At 58.7% G+C, this 25722-nt stretch overlaps 1 protein-coding gene across 3 annotated transcripts; it reads right to left on the bottom strand.

Annotated features, from left to right (window-relative positions):
• Positions 1-8866: 8866 nt before the first annotated feature.
• On the bottom strand, positions 8867-25569 carry SLC29A1 (solute carrier family 29 member 1 (Augustine blood group)). 3 transcript variants are annotated; one of them, XM_055135689.1, is made up of 13 exons: positions 25545-25569; positions 17523-17602; positions 15680-15761; positions 15377-15579; positions 15160-15299; positions 13943-14077; positions 13728-13825; positions 13525-13603; positions 13212-13306; positions 12554-12662; positions 12238-12323; positions 9708-9907; positions 8867-9454 (listed from the first exon to the last, which is right to left on the bottom strand). In XM_055135689.1, the coding sequence occupies exons 2-13, from the start codon at positions 17549-17551 to the stop codon at positions 9343-9345; spliced, it is 1368 nt and encodes a 455-aa protein (XP_054991664.1). In that variant the 5' UTR covers positions 17552-17602; positions 25545-25569; the 3' UTR covers positions 8867-9342. The 3 variants fall into 3 exon arrangements, with proteins under 3 accessions (XP_054991664.1, XP_054991662.1, XP_054991663.1); XM_055135687.1 differs by lacking the exon at positions 25545-25569 and adding an exon at positions 21367-21434; XM_055135688.1 differs by lacking the exon at positions 25545-25569 and adding an exon at positions 21367-21418 and having other exon boundaries at positions 17523-17605.
• Positions 25570-25722: the final 153 nt, after the last annotated feature.

The following is a 25722-nucleotide window of genomic DNA, read 5'->3' as shown; positions in this document are numbered from 1 at the left end:
ACGGTGTCCTGATGATGTCCCCTCCCCCTGCTTTCATTTCTTCCTGTTGCTGCCATGCGTGGGCCTCGCACTCTGGGTTGCTCTCACTACAAATGGCGTTTGCACACCCCAGTTATGAAGCTTCGGAGATCAAACCCAGCCAGGGAGAGATGGCACTTCTGGGGCCATACTCTGCTCACGGGGTGGTGTCAGGGACCCCACTCTCAGTGCATGGCTGCAAGGCAATTCATTTTGCCACAGAACCACATTCCTGTTGGTCAGTCGTTACATGTTTCCTTCATTAGCTGCAGTGCTGGGATAGAACCCAAAGCCTCATCCACGCAAGGCCTTTTGCTACTGAGATTCAGCCCTCGCCGGATACGGTTGTATCTCTTTCTAGTTTTTTTCATGATGCAAAATAGTTTTTCTTTTCTTTTTGGGTCACACCTGGTGATGCACAGGGGTTATTTCTGGCTCTGCACTCAGGAATCACCCCTGGCAGTGCTCAGGGGACCATATGAGATGCTGGGAATTGAACCCAGGTCGGCCGCTTGCAAGGCAAACACACTACCCGCTGTGCTATCCACTCCAGCCTTCAAAATAGTTTTTATTGAAAGACATTTAAAGACATAACCGGGGAGAGAAATAGAGATACATATTCATGAGAGAACACAGACTTTTCCAGAGTGGAAAAAGGCCCCAGCCCAATATGTTTTGGGTTTTGTTTTTGAGCTATACCTGCAGGTGCTTAGGGATTACCTCTGGGTCTGTGCTCAGGGGTCATTTCTGGCGATGCCCCAGGGGACCATATGCAGGGCTGGGGCTTAAACCCAGACTGACTGCCTGGAAGGCAAGGACCTACCCCCCCACCACCACCATAAACTCTCTGGCCCAGGCTCAAAATGGTTGGTTTTTTTCTTTTTTTTTTTTCTTTTTGGGTCACACCCAGCAATGCACAGGGGTTACTCCTGGCTCATGTACTCAGGAATTACTCCTGGTGGTGCTCGAGGGACAATATGGGATGCTGGGAATCAAACCCGGGTTGGCTGCATGCAAGGCAAACGCCCTACTCGCTCTAGCCCTCAAAATGGTTTTTATTTGGGGGTCTGTAGAGATAGTTTTGGGCTAAGGGGCTTGTTCTGCATATAGCAGAGCCCCAGTCTGACCCCAGCACTATGATTAATCACTAGGATTAATCTCCTACCTAGAGCCAGGAGGAAGCTCTGAGTATAGCCAGATGTGGCCTTCTCTGTCCCCTCCCCCAAAGAAAAAAAAAGTACCGTATATTTATATTTCTCTTTAATTATAGTGTAGATATGTAATGGTTGTGATGATATAAGTGTTTCTTGGTATTTGAGACTTAGCGGGGAGGGAATGGCACCATACTTGGCAGTGCTCAGGGGTCACTACTGACGGTGCCTGGGATCCAGTCAGGGCTAGTCACACGCAAGGCAAGGACCTCAACTCCCACACATCACTCCAGGCCCTGTATCTGAGACTTCTTTTGTTCTAGATTTTGCAATCTAGAACACAGTTAATATTTGCAAATCTTTCACATGTGCTCGAGAGTACCTGGTTGTCAGATAAAAGCTTGAGTATGTTCTGTCTGCTAACTCGAGTCAGTGAATTGTGTTTGTCCAAGCAAACTGTCATTTGGAAACTCCACAGGGCTTGGCTTGGAGAAGAGAAAGGCTGCAGGTGGGGAATCAGTCACCTTGCAAGGCCAATTGTGTGCCTTTCTGAGCTACAGTGAGGGGACCATCTGCCTTGGAGGCATTGGAAAGCCTGTTTATGGCAGGTTATGGGGTACCAAGGAGAGATCTCTAGGAGGCAGAGGGTGAAACCAAAGTCATGGAGATGAACAAAGTATCTCAGGCAGAGCCAGAGATAGTACGAGTACAGTGGATAGGACATTTGCCTTGCACACCACCAACCCGGCTCAATCCCTGACAACACATGCATCCCCTGAGCACTTTCAGAGAATGTGATGAGAAGGTCAGAAATTGGTATCTTAGCCATTCTGGGTTTGTTGGTTTGGTTTTTAGTGTTTGGGCCACACCTGGAGATGCTCAGAGCTTCCTCCTGGCTCTAGGTAGGAGATCAATCCTAGTGATACCCAAGGCAATCAGGAACCATATGGGATGCCAGGGATCAAACCCAGGTCTGCTGCATGCAAGGCAAACGTCCTACCTGCTGTACTATTGCTCTGTGTTGTGTTGGACTGAGCTGTCAGGATGAGCCCATGTAGACTGTGACACACAACGGGCAGGAACAGAGAGACCCATGACAGTGGGAGAGATTTTGTGTATGTCCTGACTGGGTTTGGATGAAGCTGAACATCTTTTTCCTTTAAGCTGCCTTCAGCAAATCACTCCGTATCACACTGTATCACACATCATCCTGTTGCTCATTGATTTGCCCGAGCGGGCACCAGTAATGTCTCCATTGTGAGACTTGTTGTTACTGTTTTTGGCATATTGAATATGCCACAGGCAGCTTACCACTCTGCCGTGCGGGTGGGATACTCTTCGGTAGCTTGCCGGGCTCTCCGAGAAGGACAGAGGAATCGAACCCGGATGGGCTGCATGCAAGGCAAACGCCCTACTCACTGTGCTATCGCTCAAGCCCACCTTCAGTAAATAACTTCATGAATTTCAGTATATTGAAAGAGTCAGTTTTTACCTCCTTCACAGAAGCCCAGATTTTCTTTGACTAGTAGATTCCGAGCTCTGGCCCAGCCTAGTCTTTGGGATGCAAATTTCAGTGGCGGCCCAGTTTGTCTTTGGGATGTAGAGTTCAGGTGGCTGCCCAGCCATGTCTTTAGGATACAAACTCAAATACTTGTAGGCCAAGAAAGGTTTCGGTTTAGGTTTTGTATCTCTTTCCTTAGGCCAGAATGCCCTGCCAGCACAGACATGGAAACAATCCATGCTTTGCCTGCCTCAATGTTCCTTCTGTAACTTTTGATGCCATCACTGTATTGAGCCCTTTAGAGTATGGACGGTAGGATGGTAATAAAAGGAGATTTCAGGGCTCTCTACCTTTGTCACAGGTCTGAGAGAACCTGGACCTTCCATGTCATAACTTTCTCCTGTCTCAGTGCCTCGGACTGAACAAATATCACGCGCCAGCTCTGACCAGGTATAGCCATTCTGGATTTGCAAATGAAGCTTCCCAGGTGATCTGCTCTGTTCATACCCATAGGATTGTGTTTGGACTTTCTAAGGAGATGTGATCAACAGCCTAAGGGACAGTCGAGTCCTCCCAGCCTGGCCCCCAAATTGGACACAGTGTGGCAGGCTCCCTCCCTGTAATTAAGAATGTGTAACCGCCCCAGAGGGCTGGGAGCCTGCTTTGCATGCAAGAGTCTTTGTTCTGGCACTGCACAGTACCACCCCCCCCCCCCCCGCCAGCACCTCTCAGGTGCTCCTGAGCACTGCTGGGTGTGACCCCCAAACAAAGGCCTGAGTGTTTGAGCTGGTACAGGCTAGAGGCAGGGAAGTGGGGGGCAGGTGGCACCACAAACAACAGTGACCTACTTCACTGTTCTGCCTACTACCTGTCCCGCCAAGGTACAAGGCACTCCCTCAATGGACTGGATTTCTGGGTCATTCACTGGCAGACCCGCACCTAGATAAGGGGCCGGCAGGGCTGTGGTAGGCCTGTGGGGTCTGAGGAATCAAAGATTGCTGCTGTCAGCTTGGAAGGACAGGACAGAATTCAGTTTCTGAGGCTTGGGAACAGGGCAGTCTCTGGGCTGCCTGGGGGCAAGGAAGGAAGGTGAGAGATGGGGTGGAGTGGAGGGAGAGCAGGTGTAGGGGTGAAAAAGCAGTTTACCTGGTGCTCTGCGGTACGGATTCTTTTCTCCACCCTTTAGCTTTTTGAGCCTTGGTTTTCTAGAGTAAAAGGGCATACCAGGAGGCCGGAGTGATAGCGCAGTGGGTAGGGCAAACCACGGGTTCTATCCCCAGCAACCCATAGGGTGCCCCCGAGCACTGCCACGAGTAATTCCTGAGCAGAGCCGGGAGTAGCCCTGAGTAATGCCGAGTGTGGCCCCCAAACAAAACGAAAACAATAAAGGGTTTAGCAAGGACCAAAGATGTACGTAGGAGGGTGCTCGGAAGCAGCAGGTCGGAGTAATCCGGGCTTGTCTCCGCGGAGTTCTGCAGCCAGGGAGGTAAACAGCGCACGTGCTCACTCCAGCTTTACAGATGAGCAGCTCGGAGATGGAAAAACGCCCGGTTCAAGGTCACCCAGGCTCTCGGGGGAGGCGGGGGGAGGTGAGCACCTGAGGGCTGGTCCCCACCAGCCCGGAGTCCGGGCCGAGCGCAGGGCCCGCGCTCCCGCTAGGGGGCGCACGGCACGGATGACGTCACCCCACCCCCAGCCGCTGAGCGGGGCTGCGCCGGAGCGCCCCGGTCCTCGCCGGCCCTGCACGTCCAGCTGGGACCCAGGCGGTAGCGCGCTGGACAAACGGCGGGCGTAGGGGAGAAGAGGTTCTCGAAGCTTCCGAGCGCCGGAGGTGCGGGGGAGGGGAGCCCGGCGGGCTGTTATCTTTAGGTCGCCTGCCGTATCCGGGCCCTGCCCCGAGACGCCCCTTCATTTCCTTTGAAAGCTCATAGACACAGAGAGCCCCATCTTTTGGTTTTGGGGGGCCAGGGGAGTTTGGGGAGAGGAGTTTGGGCCGCACCCGGCGATGCTCAGGGGTGACTCCTGGCTCTGCACTCAGGAATCACTCCTGGCGGTGCTCCGGGGGAACCGTACGGGATGCCGGTGATCAAACCCGGGTCGGCAGCGTGCAGGACAGAGGGGGTGAGTAGGTGTGCGGCCGCAGCTGGTACCCTGCTCAAGCCCGAGAGGGACTCGTAGCTCAGAGTGGAAATGCCAGCCCCGAGCACGGGTGAAGGGCTGGGGCACAGGCCCCGGCTTTGTGAGGTCGTGCTGACTCACTGAGCACACACCCAACCATCTGGGAGGAGAATGCCAACTGGCTCAGGGTCACGGAGGCCTGCTGAGGCATAGAGGGGGTCTGAGTGACACATCTTTCCCTGGGGGGAGGAGGGCAGGGCAGGGGCGGGGGCACGGAGCCGGAGCCAGGTCATGTGGAGGTGAGCTAATGGAAACCCAAGCTAAGGTTTCCATGGTTAAGGAAGGGCACTGGGGGTCCAGCCCATGGCAAGTCCCCGTCATCACTGACTAGAGACGTGCCCCAGGAACCTTGTCAGTTCTGCAGGCCAGACTTCCCCCTCATCAGCTTGGCCTCAAGGGCTGCGGGCCGGACCAGGGCTGTCTCTTTAAAATGACTGTGCACTTCTCTGTTCACATCCATATTGAATGACTGTCATGGATGGATGTGTTTGGGGGGCCACACCCAGCAGCGTTCAGGGCTTACTCTTGGCTCTGCCCTTCGGGATCACTCCTGGCAGGCTCTGGGGACCATATGGATGGGGTGCTGGGAACCACAGGTCAGCCACAGGCAAGGAAGGTGCCTAACCCCTGTAATATCTCTCTCACTGTATAATATTCTAAGGAATATTTTCTAATAATTGGAACTTTCCTATGAAACACCACCCCTTCCCCATCATATACCTTAATTATGCTCTTTCCATATTCAGCCCAAAGGATCTGCAGATAAGTATCACCAAGGAAACAGAAAACAAGACTTCACTTCTCTGAATGACTGCAGATTTTCCCCTTTCCCTCCCCAATTCCATGACCACTGATTCTGCAGGGGTGTTTAGTTTTTCTAAAAGCTCAAAGGGCGCATGCTTTGCATGCAGGGAGACTTGGGTTTGATCCCCCCAGCAGCACACGGTCCCCTGAAAGGGGATTAGCCTCTGAGCACCACCAAGTCTACCCCCAAACTAAATAAAATATGAAACAGGAGGGAACTAGGTTCCCGTGGCAGCCACCCCGGGGAGGCCAGCTGCTGAACGGCGTCTGGCACCTCGGGTTAGAAATGTCAGAGAATGGGCTGGAGCAATAGCACAGCGGGTAGGGCGTTTGCCTTGCACGCGGCTGACCCAGGTTTGATTCCCGGCATCCTATATGGTCCCCTGAGCACCGCCAGGAGTTAATTCCTGAGTGCATGAGCCAGGAGTAACCCCTGTGCATCGCCGGGTGTGACCCCCCCAAAAAAAAAGTCAGAGAATGAAGGAGCATGGACAGGAGCAAGTCATGACAGAAGCAAGAATACTTGGGCAATGGTTGGGCCGAGCTCTCCACTCGGAGGAAGCAAAGTGTGGGCAGAATCAGGAGGCCATAGAGACCGGCCTCCCGCGGATAATGTTGCGTACACAGCGCTGGCTTGTGGTCGGAAGCCATTACTACAGCGGCAGGCAGGAAACCCAACAGCTCATTTTGCCCTAGCGCCTACCTCACTCCCGGCTACACTCAGCCTAGCTGTGGGTCTTAACTGATAAATACCAGGATTCAGAATTATGTTTTGCAAGACTGGCAGCCAAGGGCCTGGAGCAATAGTACAGCGGGTAGGGCGTTTGCCTTGCACGAGGCCGACATGGGTTTTATTCCCAGCATCCCATATGGTCCCCTGAGCACTGCCAGGGGTGATTCCTTAGTGCAGAGCCAGGAGTAACCCCTGTGCATTGCCAGGTGTGACCCAAAAAGCAAAAAAAAAAAAAAAAAAAAAAGACTGGCAGCCAATTAGGGTCATAACCGGAGGTGCTAGGGGCGGCCTGTGTGCTGAACTCAGGACCTTGGGCATGGTATCGTGCCCTGGAAATTTCCAGCTATTTCCCTGCTCCTGGGACTTGATACTAAGCCCCACTCGTGTTTCCAGGTGGTAGCACTGAGGTCAGAGGAATGATGAGCCTATGTTTGGGGCGCTGGCATGAGAAAGCATGGGGGAGCTGCTGAAAGCTCCAAAGGCCTGATGCTTAGCAAGCGGAGTGCAGGTAGTGCTCCCCCAAAGAAAACATTTTAGAAAAAGAGCCTCATGATTCTCTGCAACATCCCCTTCAACTCAGAAAGCGGTGGTTGTGATCTAGATGTTTCTCCCTCCTTCCCTCGGTGGCTGGCGTGGAGACACCCACTCCTCCCCCGGTGCCTCCCCCGTGAGCACAGACCTCGGAGACAGATGAGGCATTCAGGCTGCCCGGGAGGCAGCAGATACGAGGCACAGTGGCAGCGGGAGGCGCAGAGCGGAGGCCCTCCCTTAACACACTGCTTGTGGCGGAGCCCCACGAAAGGGCTTGCCAGTTTGGCATGCTCTGGCAGGACCTGAGTGTGCCTGAATGTTTCGATTCTTCCGTGGCCCTGTGTGGGATGGGCTGGAGGAGGCCAAGCAGGAATGGGGATGAGACCAGGGCCCTGGAGGTGCTCAGGAGCCCAGTCTCTCAGGATTGTCCAGTGGGAGGGAAGTCAGGTCCAGGTTTGCTGCAGCCCATCCACCTCCAGGCCACACGGTGAATACTAGTGAACACTCAGAGCGCCCCCATTTTTTCTGGGGGGGGTCACACCCGGAGATGCACAGGGTTTACTCCTGCCTCATGCACTCAGGAATTACTCCTGGCGGTGCTTGGGGGACCGTATGGGATGCTGGAATTGATCCTGGGTCAGCCACGTGCAAGGCAAACACCCTACCCACTGTGCGATCGCTCCAGCCCCACTTTCTTTTTAAATCTGAAAGGTATTCCCTTGTTTTCCACTGGTTAGAGAATTTCCCTGGCTGGACAGGAACCAGATGCCACTTCCTGATCCATGATGGGGAGCGGGGGAGGCTATAAGAGTTTGGGTCACACCTTGCAAGGTTCAGAGGTGAGGTTTGGGGACCACCTATGATGCTGGGATTGAAGCTAGGTTGGCTGTGTGCAGAGACCACTCTACCCACCGTGCTGTCTCTCCAGCCCCTATACGAGAACTTCCTAAAGACTGTAAGATTTCAGAGCTCAAAGAGCTTTGAAAATGTGCTCATGGCCTTGAACGAGGTCTTAAGGGTTCCATTAAATTGAAGCGAGAGCAAAGTCCTACCAGAGATGCCAACCCTGGAGTGACCCGAGGTCAGGGACCCGTGAGCAGTGGGGGCTGTGCAGCGGGAGCAGCCGCCTGCTCTGAGGGCCAGGGGAGTCGAGGCAGTGGCCACCCACCAGTTTCCACTTCCTATCCAGCAGTCTTGGCGGGCGGGGCGGGGCGGGGCAGTGGGCCAAAGCTGGCTGTGCTCAGGGGTCACTCCTGGTGGTGCTCTGGGGTCTGCTGAGCACCAAACTGGGGTGGGCCTCGGAGGTGGCAGGTGCCTTCCCTGCTGTACTCTGGCTGCAGGCAGGCAGGTTTTTGAGACGGTCGGCCAGAGGTGGGGCGGGGTCTCACTCGATCCTGTCCCTCCCCAGGGAAAAGAAGCGGCAGGGGTTCCGTTTCTAGTCCAAGACACATAGGCCCCTTGTTCCCCGAGAGGCCGCGTCTGGGCATCAGGGCCGAGAGCCAGGTGGGGGCAGACCCACAGGCCGCTGCCTCTTCCTGCCCAGGGTGTGGGAGCACGGCCAGCTCTGCCCAGCTTTCCTGGCCCCGAGGTCGCAGGACAGCGAGAACACAGGATAGAGGGGGTGTCGTCTCCATCTCCAGCCCTGTGGGAGGAGGGGCGGAGCAGCCCAGGATGGCTTTGCCTGGTGAAGAATCTGGGCGTCCCGGCTCCTGGCCTGTCGCTCCTTGGTCTCCCCAGCAGGTGGCACTGCAGCCCCTCAGGGGCCCCAGGGACAACTCTAGACACCCCCTCGGCCTGCCTCGCCCTTCCAGCCCACACCAACTTGGACCTGGGCCCAGCGCTGGCCAAGGCCCAGCCGGGTCAGGCTCGCCACTCCTCCCCTTCCCCAGATTAGGCTGCCCTCCTGCCATCTCTGTCCTCTCGGGGATGGAGGACACGGGCAGCCATGGAGGAAAAAAAAAAGGTTTATTTAATCATCAGAGAGCCTCCCAAGGCACCTGGTTTCTGTCTTGTATAAAAAAGGCAGTAAAATGACAACTGTAAGGGGTGCGTGATGGATAGGAACCAGGCAGGGGGAGGGGGCGCGGGGAGGGAAATATCCGATGGGACATTTCGAACAGTCCTGGCACTCAGCGTTTGGATGGACAGATACACGTTCAGCCTGCCTCGCCTCTGCTGCGCTGTTCAGACAGGCCTCAGCGACAGCCTTGTACGTGTGGGGTCCTCCAGACAACGGCCCTTCCTCCGACTCTCCGAGTCACCCCCCCCCCCCCCAATGCCCCGTCCAGTGTACCTCCTGTGGCCCAGCACAGGCTGCGAGAAAGCAGAAGTGGCTAGACGAGAAGTGTCCAGGGTGCTCCTGCCCATCCCTGGGAGGAAGGGCGAAGCAGGCGGTCCATACAGTCCTCTCGTCTGTCCATCCACGGTCACACAATCGCCCGGAACAGGAAGGAGAAGACGGCCCCCAGTGCCAGGCCCAGCGAGAGAAAGAAGGCCATGATGGCTCCCGCCGTCTCGGCCTCGGCCGGCTTCACTTTCCTGCAGAGTGGGGCAGGGGCACTTTAGGACCCCCCCACCACAGGCCGGCCCAGAGCTGCTGGGGTACCGGATTCAGCGCCACCACCCTGCTTTCCACCCGGTCTGGCTCCTTGTCCACCCTAGGAAAGCCTGGACAGCCCACCCGGCCCCCCTGCATCCCCCCTGCATTAGCTGGGGGGCCCCTCAGGCGTCCTCTCAACCCGGGAACCCCGAGCTCCAACACGGGGCTCGAGCTGCCGAGGCATCCACTCACTTGGGCCCGAAGCACATGCAGAGGCTGGCAAGGTAGCCGTTGGAGAAGGCAAAGGCGGCCATGAAGAAGATGAACCAGGCGTCGTGCTCGAAGACCACGGGCAGGTAGTGGCGCGGCTGGACGTTACACAGCAGCAGGAGGGGCACGAAAGCCACCCGGGCCACCACCAGGCCCGGCAGCCAGAGACTGTCCTTCCCGGGCTGCAGGGACAGCGAGCAGTGATTCAGCCCAACCCTACCGGGTCCCAGAGCCCCCGAGGGGGGCCACTCGTGATCTGAGTAGGAACTTTTATTTTATTTGGGGGGCCACACCCAGCAATGCTCAGGGGCCACTCCTGGTTCAGCACTCACTGGGTGGTGCTTGGGAGAACCATATGGAATGCCAGGGATTGAACCTGGGCCAGCTAGCCGCATGCAAGGACAGTGCCCTCCCTGCTTACTATCTCTCTTGGCCCTCTGAACACGAATTTTAGAGCTTGGCTGGAGAACGTGTGCAGGCCTGATTGGAAGATGATGGGACTTTCTGTACATCTCCTCCCGGCCCCGACTAGGGGGCTTTCCCAGGCAATGCTTGGCCGGGTGTGTGTGCTTGTGAATGTGAGTGTTGGGTGGAGTGGGGGGAGGGTAATGCTGACAGGTTAATGCTTGGGTGCTTCAGCAGTCCATATGGGGCTGGGGGTCCCATGCAGGCATGTGGTGGTCATATGCTCCTTCCCTTGAGCTATCTCCCCAGCTCACAGATCTTTTTTTTTTTTTCCTTTTTGGGTCACACCCTGCGATGCACAGGGGTCACTCCTGGCTCTGCACTCAGGAAATACTCCTGGCAGTGCTCAGGGGACCATATGGGATGCTGGGAATCGAACCCGGGTTGGCCACGTGCGTGCAAGGCAAACGCTCTCCCCGCTGTGCTACTGCTCCAGCCCCCACAGATATCTCGATATGGGTGACGCACAGACAGTATAGACAGCTAAGTCTTCATTAACAACAACTAGTGGAAACTGGGGCTGAAGTGAAATCACACACAACACAAGCAGCTCCTCAAAGAATGTCGGCATTCGACACTGACTAGGATTGTTTAGTCCTCGTTAAAGAAACAGTTGTGTTTGGGGCCCACCCAGCGGCGCTCTGGGCTTACTCCTGGCACTGCGCCCCAGGGATCACGCCTACGGTATTGGGCAGTGAACCTGGTTGCCCACATGTGAGGGGAAGGACCTGAGCCGCTGTATGACCATTCCAGCCCCCACCTTTAGTTTTCCAACAAAGCGAAGGTGACCAGGGACTGGAGTGATGGCAAGGCTGGAAGGGTGCAAGCCTTGCACATGGCTCACTCGCGCTCAATCCCTGACACTCCATATGGTCCCCTGAGCCAGCCCGGCCTGACCCCTGAGTACAGAGCCAGGAATAAGCCCTAAGCACCACTGGGTGTGTCCCCCCAACCCCAAACCCTGATGGTGAACAAAATGGTGTGATTACGGACCCGTTGTGCCCTGTGTGTGTACATACAGACATATTCCAGTGTACATCAAGACTTGTACTCTATGTATTTATGAAGCGCAAGCCGGATAGCACAGCGGGTAGAGCGTTTGCCTTGCACATGGCCGACCCGGGTTCGATTATTCCTCCATCCCTCTCAGAGAACCTGACAAGCTACCAAAAGTATCTCGCCTGCATGGCAGAGCCTGGCAAACTACCCCTGGCGTATTTGATATGCCAAAGACAGTAACAAGTCTCACAATGGAGACGTTACTGGTGCCCACTCCAGCAAATCGAGCAATGGGATGACAAGAACACAAGTGACAGTGATGTATTTATGAAAGATTAAGTCTCTTTTTTGTCATTTTTTTGCTTTTTTGGTCACACCCAGCGATGCACAGAAGTTACTCCTGGCTCTGCACTCGGGAATTACTCCTGGCAGTGCTCTGGGGACCATACGGGATGCTGGGAATCGAATCCAGGTCGGCCGAGTAGCAAGGCAAACGCCCTCCCCGCTGTGCTATTGCTCCGGCCCCTAAGTCTCTGTTTTTAAGTTGAGCATGGTTCCTCCACTAGGCTACTGCTGAGATCTTAGTCTTTTTGTGTTTGGGGGGTGGGGAGGAGAGGAGTGGAGCGGGAGTGGCTCTGGGCTAAACCAGGGGGCGCCTTACCCCTGCTGAGCTCAGGGATCACTTCTGGCAGTGCTTGCGGGGGTAATACATGATGCTGGAGATTGAACTGTGTTGAGCTGCACGCAAGGCAGATGCCCACGCCTGGCACCATCTCCCTGGCCCAGGACTTCCCTTCCTCGCCTGTCGGGCTGCATACTCCGGCCTCTCCTGAGAGTTCGATGCTCCTGCCCCCTTTCCCTTAAAATACTGGACCACACCCGGCAGTGCTCAGGTCTTACTCCTGGCTGTTCTCAGGGATCACCTCTGAAGGATCTGGGGGACCACACTGGGTGCTGGGGATTGAAGCCAGGTCATCCACATGCAAGGCAAGAGCCCTCCCCACTGTCCCGCCTCCCTAGCCCCTCGGTGCCCCCTTATTTCACTTACCCACATGCACACAGCTGTGAGGCTCCGGCCCAGCCAGTCAAAGACATTGAAAATCAAGAAACAGGACACAGGAATGAAATAATTATCTAGAAAAGGAAGAGATCGGGGGACCGTTACCGGACCCACACGGGCAGATCCGGCAATCCTGACCCTCACCGGAAACACTGCAATCAGCAAAAGCTGCTTCCAGAGGCGGGGAAGGGCCGATGGATCAGGAAAGCTGCGCCGAGGAGCCAGCGGCCCAGGCTCTCCCTCTCTGAGGCCTGCGCCAGCCCATGTAGCACAGCCCCCACCCCCAAACCCTGGGGGTCCTCACTCCAGGCGTGGTTGTCCGCAATGCTGGAGCGGACCTCAGCAGCCACGGCGGGAAACATCCCAATGGTGATAGTGAAGATGAAGCAGACGGAGAAAGCCGGGACTGAGATCTGCAAGAAAGGGAGGGGCGTTTGCCTTGCACACGGTCGACCCGGGTTCGATTCCCAGCATCCCATATGGTCCGCCGAGCACCACCAGGGGTAAATCCTGAGTGCAGAGCCAGGAGTAACTCCTGTGCATCACCGGGTGTGACCCCAAAAAGCAAATAAATAAATAAATAAATAAAAATAATAAAAGAAAATAAGAAAGGAAAGGAAGGAAAGAGAAAGAGAGAAAAAGAGAGAAAGAAGAAGGAAGGAAGGAAGGAAGGAAGGAAGGAAGGAAGGAAGGAAGGAAGGGAGGGAGGGAGGGAGGGAGGGAGGGAGGGAGGGAGGGAGGGAGGGAGGGAGGGAGGGAGGGAGGGAACAGGCCGTGTCTTCAAGACAACCACCCGGCGAGGAAGAACCCAGAAGCGAGAAGCCCAGTTCCCCCAAGGTGCGTGCACACATGTGAGGGACAGAGGGACAGCGACAGAGACAACACAGAGCCAGGAGCATGGCCGGGGGTGGGGGGTGGAAGAGAGGAAGAACAGCAGAGGGCGGGCGCCCTGCTCCACGTACGTGTCTGAGAATGGCCAGGACGGAGTGACTCTTGCTGACGGGGTGGGAGTTCGGGGCCGAGCCTCTGGCCTCTTTGCCCGGTCCTGGTTCCTCTCCTGCGGGGTGACATTGTGGGAAGCGCAGAGCAACGCATGATACCAGCGTCCCCATGGGGCGGGGGGCGGGCGGGCGAGCTGGGGGTGGACACTGGCCCCATCACCCTCTCCTCCTCCCCAGCACCAGGGTGCAGGCCACCAGCGTGCTGCTGACCTCTCCCAGGACCTCCTGCCCAGGACCAGACACCCCCGTCCCCGGCCTCTGTGGGCGCTCAGACCTTTGCTAATGAGATCCAACTTCGTCTCCTGCTCCCCGGGACCCTCGAGCTTCAGCTGCTGGTAGTACCGGTAGAATTCCTATCCGGGCGGGCGGGGCGATGGGGAATGGAGTTTATCAGGTGCATCTCCAGAACCAGCACATCAGAGCACATCAGAGCACTGGAGCACCCCCCCTCCCCGCCAGGCTTTTTCCTGTGCTCACCAGCCGCGGCAGAGCCAGATAGCAGATAATGGTCAGGACGATGACCACACAGGCCGTGATGAAATAGCCGAAGGCACTCTCCGCCAGCTCCGAGCCACCTGGGGTGGGCAGGCGGGGTCTGTGAGGAGACGGTCGCACCCCACTCCTCCCCTCCCACCTCCCCCCAACCCGGCACCCTGCCCCCACGGTAACTGGGACCGACGTGCAGGACTTACTGGCAATGGCGCAGATCATGGCCACTGAGGCAAAGAGGCCAGCCAGGCCCTGGCCACTCATGATGGGAGCTGTGTAGCTGGCAGGGAGGAGGCCGGCCAGGCCGAAGAGGCTGCCTTGCAGGATGGCGCCAAACGCTGGGGGGACAGACAGGGCAGTGATCAGCAGAGAGGGGCGCGGGGGGGCTCACTTCCACAGGGGAGGGGGCGGGTGCTGGGGCCTGGGGAAAACAGGTCTCTAATTATGTTTATTTTTGTTTTGGCGGGCTCACCCAGCAGTGCTCAGGGCTTACTCCTGGCCTTGTGCTCAGGGATCACTCCTGGCAGGCTTGGGGGACCCTGTGAGGTGCTGGGGATCGAAGCTAGGTCGTTGGTGCAAACACCCTACCCGCTGTCCTACTGCTCCGGCCCCTCGAGTTCACATTTCAGGTGCCACTCCGGGTGATGCTCCTGGGCCCAGCAGTGTGGGCCAGAGGCGGCGACACCTCCAGGTGCTCACGGACCCTGTGGAGCCGGGGCCTCCCCTGGGCTGGGCCCGTGCCACGGGCACGAGCACTGGGCTATACCCCCAGCCTTGCTCAAGGCTTACTCCTGGCTCAGGCAGGCGCGGGGGACCTTGTGGGATGCCAGGGACCGAAAGTGCAAGGCAAGTGCCCCACCTGCTGATTGAGCTGGTGCTATTGTGCTTTGGTGCTGAGAGGTTTGCCCCCTGCCTCAGCTCCCAGCCTCGCCTCAGCCCTGCGCCGGCTCAGCTCTCTGGCCTCCGCAGGCCCCTCACTGCCTAGGGGAATCCCTGTGGCCCACAGGGCAGAGGGGGACTGTGACTGGGCCCCTCGGGGACTGCCTGTGGGTCTGCTTTTTGGGTCACACCCGGCAATGCACAGGGGTTACTCCTGGCTCTGCACTCAGGAATTATTCCTGGTGGTGCTCAGGGGACCATATGGGATGCTGGGAATCGAACCCGGGTCAGCTGCGGTCAGCCACGTGCAAGGCAAACGCCCTCCCGGCTGTATTGTCGCTCCAGCCCCTGCCTGTGGGTCTGAAAGGCCGGAGACGTCCAACAAACTTCTGCACATACTTTTCCCGCAGGAAGCCTGGATTTGAGCCCCAGTGCTATATGGTTCCCCCGAGCACTGCCAGGAATGACTCTCCCGAGCACTGCCAGGAGTGGTGAAAAAAAAAAAAAAACTAACTAACAATGCAGGTGGAGGATTTCTTACAGTTAATGAGTGTGATCTTGACCATGGTGATGACGAAGAAGGGCAGCGCGTCCATGGGGACCTTCACCAGCACCGCGGTGACAAGGAACACCAGCAGGATGGCGAAGAGACTGCTGAGGATCCGGACAGACTGGGAGACCCTGCCACAGAGCGGGGGACTCAGCCACGGGTCCCCCCTGACCCCGCCAGCAGGCACGGGGGCCGGGGAGGGGCTCACCTCTGGTGCAGGAAGGAGTTGAGGCAGGTGAAGAGTAGCAGGGGCAGCATGGCACACAAGGTCATGACGTTGTTGAAGATGGCACTCAGGGAGTTCCGGCCCGGAGGGGCCGCGGTGCCACTGGCATTCTTGATCAGGCTATCGGCGGCGGTGGGGGTGGCCAAGGTCATGTTCTGGGACTTGTCCAGGCGGTTTGTGAAATACTTCGGGGTGGCAGAGACAAGGGTCGGGATGTCTCTCCTGGGTCCACGGGGGCAGATCTCGGCCCCACATGCCCGGCCCTCCTCCCCCAGCCCATCTCACCAGCGTGGCTGTCATGAAAAAGTTCCAGGGGAGCAGCGTCCCCAGCCCCAGCATGAAGAAGATGAGCCACACGGCTCGGTACCTGGAGGTGGGGAAGACAGGGACAGTGACCCCCCCCCGCCCCCACCCCCACTCCTGGCTGGAGCTAGCCAGGAAAGGCCCCCCTCCCCCCCCCCCCCCCCCCCCGCACACACACAGAGGGCCTGCAGAGGGCCCAGGGCATAGGGCATCCATGTTTGCGTCCCTGTCCATTTGTCCTACGGGTGGAAGTGGAGGGGAGGCGTCCCAGATAGGGAAAAGGGCACAGCGGCGACAGCGGGGGAAGGGACCGGGAACACAGGCCTGACAGAACCCGGAGCTCAGCAACTGAGACTCGGGGGACCCAGCAGGCTGGGGAAGTGTGTGACCCACACATCCGGACGTGGTTTTGGAAATCCAGCTGAGGGCTCAGGGTGGGCGGGGGAGCAAGAAAGCAAACAGCAAGGATGATCTTCCGTATGTGTGTCCCACAGCCCTCGCCCTCGGGCTGGCTGGAAGTGATTATGACTGGGCAGGAACTCTGTGGCTCCTCAGACAGGATTCTGAGGTCAAACTCCTCCCCGATGGTTCATTTGGGACCTGCGGGGCCATGGGGCGGAGTGCCCGAGAGGGCAGCCGTGAGGTAAGGGAGCTATTTCCCTCCGGCCCAGACAGAACGGGCTTTGTAGATGCCACCACAGAGGCGAGCCCAGGAGGTCTGGGGCTAGGGGAGTCATCAGGGGCGCCAGACGGTCAACAAGCACTGTTGGCTCCGGCCTGGACGCCGCCCGCCTGAGTCCTCCACGCAGGGTCTGTGTGGGACGGGCCAGCTCCCTGCCACCTCCCCGTCCGAGCTGTGGTCTACCAGAGTCTCTCCCACGCACCCCTGCCTTTTTCAGAGCTGGCAGGGATGAAGTCCAGGGCCGCAAGGAGACAGGATGGGACGGAGCTTGGGTGAGCGCCCCCAGGAGGCAAGTCTGAGCCCCCTCCAACTTTCTCTATGTCCCCACTGTGAAGGCTGAGCTAAGGGCTGGACTCAGAGGCCCAGAATGAATGCAAAGTGCCAGGCCAGGACGCACAAGTGTGTCGGGGGGGGGGGGCTGAGCAGCAAAGGGGGGGCAGGCAGAAGTGGCGAGGTCCAGCCAGGGGGGTTGAGGGGCACCAGCAGGAGCCAGCAGGGGCCTGCACTCGGTCTCCTTAACCCACTCCCATGACAAGACCCTCCGCTCTTGGTTTACAGGAAGGAAATGGTCTCAGACATCAAGCTCGGAGCTACAGGGGTCTGGGGGCTGGCAGGACACAGGAAGGCCAGGGGAATGGAGATGAAGTGGGCGGGGGGTCAGGGAAGGAGCCTGGCGCTGTGGCCGGGCCTTCCCAGTTTCCTGGGGCGCTGGGCTCCCTGGATGAAACAGCAGGCGTCTCCCTCCCAGGCACATGTGCGTGACCCCAGCTGCCGGCTCAGCTCTAGGGGGGCGGGGGGACACCCCTCCCCCAGAGACGGGGACCATCAGCTCAAGGCCCGGCGTGGACAGGGTCCTCGAGGGCAGAGGCCCCACGCTGGCCCCCAGGCGGGGAGGCAGCTCTGCCAGATGTGCTCTGGGGGGCCGGGTGCTGCCAAACCTCTCCCCACAGCCATTGGGGGAGGAGTTGGAAGCGGCTCTGGGGCTGGAGAACAATAGTGGAAACACTGACAGGCCAGGGAGGGGCGGCCCAGCTGCCCGCCAGCGCCCGCCCGGAGGCTGGATCTGCCTCACAGCTACCTGGCTGCTAGGCCCGCCCGCCCCCACCCACAGCCCCCTGAATCCCCAGCCTGGGTCCCTAGTACCTGTCCTGCGGCTGATGGCTGGTTGTCATGGTGACGGCAGTCTGGGTCTCGCCTGGCTGGCAGCTCGCTCCCTCCGAGGCCTGCTGAGGACAGAGCAGTGTGAGGCCACGTGTTGGCTTGGCCGCCCCACAGACTCCCAAGGAGGAGGAGGAGGAGGAGGAGGAGGAGGAGGAGGAGGAGGAGGAGGAGGAGGAGGAGGAGGCGGCGGCAGGGCAGACCGAACAAGCCCAGGGAGCCGGCTGGAAGTGCCCCCACACCCCGGGCCCGGCCTCTCAGGATCGCTTCGCAGCCCCGCGCGCCCCCCCTTGCTGGAGAGCCTCTACCTGGCTCTCGGCCGGGCCAGGCAGCTGCCCCCCTGCTATTTTTATCCAGTGGTGGCGAGGCCAGCAGTGAGCAGAGCCAACAGTGGAAGCACGGAGCCGGGAGGGAGAAGGGCCGGGAGGGTGCCAGGCAGGCCGCAAAGGCAAGGAAGAGGGGTCAGGGACGGGTGGCCGACAGAGGGGCAGGAGGGCCAGGGGAACGCAGAGAGAGAGGAAAAGAGGCAGGGAGGCAGCAGAACAGACCCCTGGCCCCGGCCTCCTCCCCAGTGGCCTCTCTGCAGGCCCGACCCCCTCACCCGCCCCGGCCCCAGCCCCAGGGGAGGCCTCCTCGCCCTTCCTTGCCAGCTGCTGCCCCGGGGCTTCCGAGTTCAGGCCAGTTTTCTAGGAAAACCGCCCTCCCCGCCCCCACTGAGGTGTGGGGACACAGGCTCTACCCTGACCCCCAGCCCACAGTCACCCCTCTCCCTCGCTTCCTCCTTGACTCACTCCTCGCTTCACTTCCCCGTTTGGAGGCCAAACTAGAGGGAGAGTTCGGAGGGGCCGGAGCACTGCCCCCCTCCTGTTCGCCCTGGTCCCACAGCTTCTCCCCACAGACGGGCTGCTCTGGGCCCCTGCCCCCACTGGGGTCTCCCATTTGCCAGGAGGAAGACTGGGGGAGGGGCAGGCTGGGTAGCCGCTGTGCAGTGCCCTCACTCAGGCTCAGCCATGGCACAGGGCATATCAGAGAATCCCAGCCACCTGCCTTACTGAGGGCTGCCCCATTCCGAGAAGCCTGGTACCCCCACACACACAAGGGAGCCGCCCCATTCTGAGAACCTGCTTATGCCCCCCTAACGTGCCCACGCGCCCACACACACACACACACACACACACACACACACACACACACACACACGTGCACACACATGCTGAGGGGAGTGGCCCCTTTCTGAGAACCTGGTAATGCCCCACACACTTGCGTGTTCGCATACACACATGCGCACACACACACACACACACACACACACACACACACACACACACAGAGGGGAGTGGCTCCATTCTGAGAACCTGGTACTGACACACACACACACATCCCAGGGAGATAAGACCTCTCCTGCAGCTTGGGAGATTACTATAGACAGTGGCCTCTTCAGGGGGCAAAGGTGTGGCCGGGGCTGAGACACTCCACAGGCCTCCCTCAGTGCCCCAGAGAGAGGTGAAAGACTCCACTGATCCTTCTACCAACTGTTCACCAGCCGGACATGGCCCGCGCGCTGAGGGACAGTGCTGTTTTCTCAAGGGCTGCAGGGGATGGAACCCACGGCATCACCCACAGCAGGCCGGGCTCCACCGCTGAGCTACTTCCCTGGCCCTGGAAAGGTTTCCCATTTTTCTGGAGAGATGGGGGCAAGGGGACAAAGGCCTGTGGGGGTGGGCAGGAAAGGCTGGGCTCAGGTCAGGGCTTACTCCTGGCGGAGCTCAGGGGACCATGTGAGATGCGGCATGTATGTGTGGGGGGATCGAACCCGGGGTTGGTCGTGTGCAATACAGCGCCCTGCCGGCTGTATTATCTCCCTGGCCCCATGCCCCAGCCTCTCTCCTGGGTAGTGTGTGTGCAGCGGGCGGGGTGGAGAGATCCCCCCGGCTTCTCACCACAGCACCTCCAGCCCCACAGGCAAGATTCCTGGCAATAAAGAGCAAGTGCGGTTCAACCCAGACCAGACCGGGGTGGAGAGAACAGAGCTCACAGGGGCACAGCTTCCTGCCCTCCCCCCCCCCCCCCCCCCGCAGCTCTACACCCCTGCTCTCCATAGTCCCCCCCTCCCCTCTACGGGCAGCCCCACTCCCTCCCCGCCCATATCCGGACACTGAGCCGGCCAGCCCAGGTGTTCCGTTCTTGCCCTCTTTTGCCCAGCAGCAGCCAGGGATTCGATACCAGCTCAGAGCATTTGGTATCCCTCTAAACCAGGCCGTGGCCTGCCGAGATGGGGCCCTTGCACGCAGCCACCCGACCAACCGTGCCCCTCCCTGTGCCCCAGCTCCTGAGACCCAATGCTCAAGAACCTCGGCTTGGAGACAACCCCCCCCCCTGGAAGCATGGAATTCTCCGCACCCAGGAGCTCAGATGGGGCCAGCCAGCACCTGCAGACACCCAACCCCCCTGCCTTCACAACCACCTGGAAGCTAGTACACAAAGAGATGGGGGCAGCTGGGCTTGGGGGGGAAGGTGTTACCTGCCTGAGGTCACAGAGCTAGTGAACAGGGCTCAATTTCAGGAGATGCTGAGGGCAGGGAAGGCGATGCTGTTGCCTGCACGCAGCCAACCTTGGTTTGACGCCTACAGTGAGGTCCCTCACCACTGCAAGGGGGCATCACTCCTAAGCACAGGCAAGAATAGTCCCTGAGCACTTCGGATGCGGCCCAATACCCATCCTCGTAAAACAAACAAACAAACAAAAAACTGATGCTTAGGCATGTAAGTGAGTACAGCCAGGAGGGCACTTACTCGCCTTCTAGGTGACTGACCCGGGTTCAATCCCCAACATCCCATATGGTCCCCCAAGCACCACCAGGAATAATTCCTGAATGCAGAGCCAGGAGTGACCCCTGAGCATTGCCGGGTGTGACCCAAAAACAAAATACAAACAAACAAATAAAAAAAAGTGATAGTCTAAGCTCCGGGGTTGGGAGGAAAGTCTAGAGGCTGTTTCCCATGATGTTCGAAGCCAAGAGAAAGGCAGGTAAGGCATCTGCCCTCACTCAGCCTACCCCTGGGGTTCCATCCCCAGCATCCCCACATGGACCCAGAGTACACCAGGAGTGACCCCTGAGAACAGAGCCAGGCGTAAGCCCTGAGCACTGCGGAATGTAGTCCAAAAGCAAAAAAAAATTTTTAAAAGGGGGGTGTGCTCTACTCTAACTAAAGGTATAGGTCTGGGGGGTTGAGGTCATCACTGGAAGGCACCCCCGTCCCGCAACAGGCATCCTGGCTCAGGGCGGGGGTGGGGAGGGGGCTCAGGAAGGCAGGACAATGGGAGGGCTGGAGGCTACCTAGAGGAGTGGGTGAAGGCGTCGCGGGGTGGGACCTGTCCTACTCCTGGAGTGTCCTTATCCTTCCACTGGGGGGGAAGGAAGGGTCCCCTCTGGAGAAAAACGGGGCCACGAGCAGAGTCAACAAAAGTCGGGGTGAGAGGGCCGGTTGCTCCTCGCGCCCTCCGCGCCCGCGTGTCCCCATCCCCACTCTCCCCGCGCAGCGCGGCCCCTTCCTGGACCATCGATCGAGATCGACCGTCTCGTCGGCGGCCCCGGCTGGAGGTCAGCTCGGCCGCCGTGGGCTCCCGGCCCCCGACCCGCGTCCCCGCAGCGTCCCCCCGCGCCCCGGTTCGCGGCGCCACGTGCTGCGCCGCTAGCGGCCCCCGCGCCCCGCGCCCGCGCCCCCTCGGCGGCCGCGCAGTGTCCGGCCCGGCCCGGCCGGCCTCGCGGGCGGCGAGGAGCGGCGCCCTCCGCCCGGCCGCTCCCCGTCCCCCGGGCCCCGGCAGCACCTGCAGGGAAGCAGCCGTCTACCGCCGCTCCGCGCTCCGCAGCAGCTTCCCGCGCCCGCCCGCCCGAGCACTTTTCAAACCCGCCCCCACCCCGGCCCGGGCCCGCCCCCGGCGCGCCCCCGCCCCCTCCCGGCGCCGCCCCGCCCTCCCGCCCGCCCGCGCGCCCGGCCCGCCCCTCCCGGCCCAAGCCCGCGAGGGCCACGCGGCTCCAGCAACGCTCCGGGCCCGCCCGGGTGCTGTCACGCTCCCGACACTGGGTGTCCCCACCCTCCAGACCCTGGTGCCCCTACGCCCCAGATACTGGGTGCTAACACTCTCTCGTGCAGGATATGTTTTTCTTTTTCTGGGGCTCACCCTACCTTTACAGAATCATCTTTTTTTTTTTTTTTTTTTGAGAGCGTGCTCAGGTGGTGCCCAGGGGTTACTCCTGGCTCTGCACTCAGAAATTATTTCTGGCCGTGCTCATGGGACCATATGGGATGCCGGGGATCGAACCCCACAGTGCTATAGCTTGTACAGTACTTCCTTTCTCCAGAAACTGCTCTCCCAGAACCTGGAGTGTGGGGGGTGAGGGGCAGTCCCCTCTGACCTACACGATTCCTATTCCTGGCTCTAATATACAGTCGGGCTCACTTGGAGGGAGATGGAGGAGGGGGGGACAGGTTATAGCTGCCTTATGATTCACTCTTTTTTTAGGGAGTGATCGGGAGGTGATGTTTGGGCCAAACCCGGTGATGCTCAGGGCTTCCTTGGCTCTCCACTCAGGGATCACTCCTGGCAGTCTGGAAGGGAGCCTGATGGGGTGACAGGACCCAACCCCGGTCATTGGCGTGCACTGCACCACACCGCCCACTGTGTGGGTTACTCAGCTCACGATTCTCTTGCCTTCCTTCCATCCTTTGCTTTCCTCCTGGCTCTGTGCGTCAGGATCCAGCAGGGTCTGGGGATGCTGGGGATTGAACCCAGGTTGGCCTCGTGCAAGGCAAATTGCCGTACCTGTTGTTCTATCCCTCAGGCCTGGTGATTCACTCTCTCTAAACCCAGAACTTTGGAAAAAGAGACACAACTGGAATGGCAAGAGACCGGAATGGCTCCTATAAGAACTCCAGGTCCTGTGCAAATCCTACCAGATGTTCAGTGGTGACCTGACAGAACCCCCATATCCCCCACTGTCTGAGGAGATGCGCGTGCCCCAGAGGGCTTCAGTCCTCTATATTTCCAAGAAAGGGTTCAAAGACTCCCTCCTTCGCCCCTTCGCTGCAGAGTGAAGGGCGTTTGGTCCATGGTACTGATCAAACCTGCATTGGCTGCAGGCAAGGCAAGCCTTTAACTCCTGTACGGGCTGGAGCGAGAGTGCAGCGGGTAGGGCGTTCGCCTTGCACTCGGGCTATCTGGGTTCGATTGCTCCGCCCCTCTTGGAGAGCCCGGCAAGCTACTGAGAGTATCTCACCCCCACGGCAGAGCCTGGCAAGCTACCCGTGGCGTATTCAATATGCCAAAAACATATTGAATATATATATATAATATATATGCCAAAAACAGTAACAAGAAGTCTCACAATGGAGACATTACTGGTGCCCGTTCGAGCAAATCGATGAGCAATGGGACAACAGTGACAGTGTCTCCACAGCCCCAGAATCCCTTCCTTTTAGTCAGACAATAAACTTGGGGGGGGGGCATTACTTCCCCTCTAGCAGTTGTGGTTGCTAGAGGAAAATCCAAAGGCTGGAAAGATGCCGAGTGAAAACCCAAGCTCTCTTCTCCACCCTGCAACTACCCCTGAGTGTGGCAGCCCGGCAGCCCCGGAGAAGCCACAGACACTAATTAACAATTAGCGGTACTAAAGTCCTCAGGAGTCACACCCTCTCCCCAGAGAACAGGGCCCTGGGGGGGGGAAGCAACAGCTTTTATACTTAAGGTCAGCAGACGCCAGGCTGTTCCAGAAGGCCTGTTTTCAAGCCTGCAGGCACTGGGTCCCCACAGATCATGACACACAGTCAGCCTCAGCCTTATCCAAACAGAGGGCAGGAAGATGGGTCTGGTGGTGTTTTCCTAGGAGCCGCTTCGCGTCTGGACCTCCTACCCAGTCCCTTCCTATCCTGTGTTTGTCCAGACTCTCTCTCTCTTCCTCTCCCCTCTTCCTTGGCCCCAGTCTCTCTTCCCACTTCATTTCCTGTCTCCTGTGGGGGTGGCAGGTCTGAGTGGTCAGAGGCCACAGCTGTGTGCAGAGGGGGCTGGACGGGGAAAGAAGCTGGAGGGAAGTGGTGAGGGTCCTGGCAGGGCAGGGAAAGGCAGTTCTCCTCCCCGCCCCCTCGGCGGCCGGCCTGTTCAATATTGGCATGGCAGTGGCCAGGGCTGTTATTGCTGGAGAGGAGCCCATCTGGCAGTCACCCTGCCTGGGCCCCCAGCCAGCACCCACACCCCTCCCGAGCTGCCTCCCTGGACCCAGTTGTTGTGGGTGCCCAGGGCCCCCTGGTGGACAGCTCAGGGCCCCCAACTCACACACTTCCTATGTGGGGAGTTTTCCTAGCCAAGCCTGGCACGCCTGTTGCTCGCTGCCTGCCAGGATCACCCCCCCCACCCCCACCCCGTCCCCGGTTCCTTCACCTGGAGGACGATGAACAGGTTCCCCAGCACCCTCAGTTCTCTCCTCCTCCCTTGGGAGCTGTTGCAATGATCCGGGTCACACACACTTCGTTGTTGTGTATCTGGGATCACTTGCTTGTGTCACTGGGACTACACAGTCATGCGGGGTGATGCCAGGGATCGAACTCATGGCCTCCTGCTCGACCGCTCTGCTATCCTCCAGCCCCCAGTTTTAAGACTGTGGTTCCCCCCAATTTCCCTGCTCCTGCCTCCATCCCCCAAGCCCCGCCTCCACCAGCTCCTTCCCCCCCTCTCCAGGTGTTGGCCGCCCTCCACATGTCTAAGGTGTTTGTAGCTTCTCAGTTGTGTTTGGAACTTTATTTCCAAGGCCTTGTGCCAGGGCTGGGACTAGGGAGGAGCCCCTGAGACATCTGCCTGAGGAGTGTTAAAAATAAAACTCATGGGAGCTAGAGCGATAGCATAGCGAGGTCAGTGTTTCCCTTGCATGCGGCCGACCTGGGTTTGATTCCCAGCATCCCATATGGTCCCCTGAGCACCGCCAGGGTTAATTCCTGAGTGCAGAGCCAGGAGTAGCCCCTGAGCATCGCTGGGTGTGACCCAAAAAGAAAAAAAAACAAACAAGCAAAAAACAACTCAGTAACTGGGGCTGGAGAGATGGAAGCTCAGTGGTTAAGGCACTTGCCTTGGATACACTGAGGTGGTTCAATTCCCAGAATCTCATATAGTGCCCCACCAGGTGTGATCCCTGAGCACCACTGGGCGTGGCCCCCAAACCCAAAACCCCTCAGTAATATTTTGGAAGGCTGCACTAGGCAGTGCTCAGGGCTCACTCAGGGCTGTGCTCAGGGAGCACTCCTGGAGGGATTCCAGGGTCCATATGGAGTGTGGGGGATTGAACCTGGGTTAGCCAGGCACCAGGCAAGCTGTACTATCTCTGACCCCAACCCTCAATAATTAAGATAAATAGTATCTCAAAGCTCTATTTAAAAATATTAAAGCTGGGGCCGGAGCGATAGCACAGCGGGTAGGGCGTTTGCTTTGCACGCGTCCAACCCGGGTTCGATCCCCGGCATCCCATATGGTCCCCCAAGCACCGCCAGGAGTAATTCCTGAGTGCAAAGCCAGGAGTAACCCCTGAGCATCGCTGGTTGTGACCCAAAAAGCAAAATAAATAAATAAATAAATAAAAATATTAAAGCTAATGCAAAAAAAAAAAAACTTGATAAACAAGACATCACTTCAAACTAAGTAGAGGTAGGGGGCTGGAGTGGGCCTGGGGGGGGGGCCCACTCGGGGTGACCTTGGTCTTCTGGGCTAATTTCTCAGACCTCTGCCCTTGGCCAGGTCACTGACCTTGAGGACATCCCTAAGGAGGGCGAGGGGGTAGGGACGCCCTCTAACCGTGGCCATCGACGTCCCAGAAATGCGTCCCTCTCCTCGGGTGCCAGAAACTTCCGAGTCCATGGGGAGCGCACCCCGGGCGGGGCGGGGGCCCCTCTCCGTGACAACGTCGCAGACACCGCACCCGCGCCCCCTCCGGCCCCGACGCCCCGCCTCGCGGCCCCGCGCACCTGCGACACTTCCGAGGGGGCCACCCCCGAGCCGGCTCGGGGGTGACGGGAAATCCCGGCCCCGCGGAGCCCCTGCCCGCCTTCCTGGCCTTGTCACCTGCGGGCCGGGGCCAGCGCCCGGGCCGGAAATCGCCGCCTGCCCGCGCCCCCGGCCCCGGTCCCCGCCGCCCGCGTCGGA

Source organism: Sorex araneus, chromosome 4, assembly GCF_027595985.1.
Source record: "Sorex araneus isolate mSorAra2 chromosome 4, mSorAra2.pri, whole genome shotgun sequence".
Taxonomy (NCBI): Eukaryota; Metazoa; Chordata; class Mammalia; order Eulipotyphla; family Soricidae; genus Sorex; species Sorex araneus.
The sequence above is the reverse complement of the archived record's forward strand: the minus strand, read 5'-3'. Positions and strand labels throughout refer to the sequence as shown.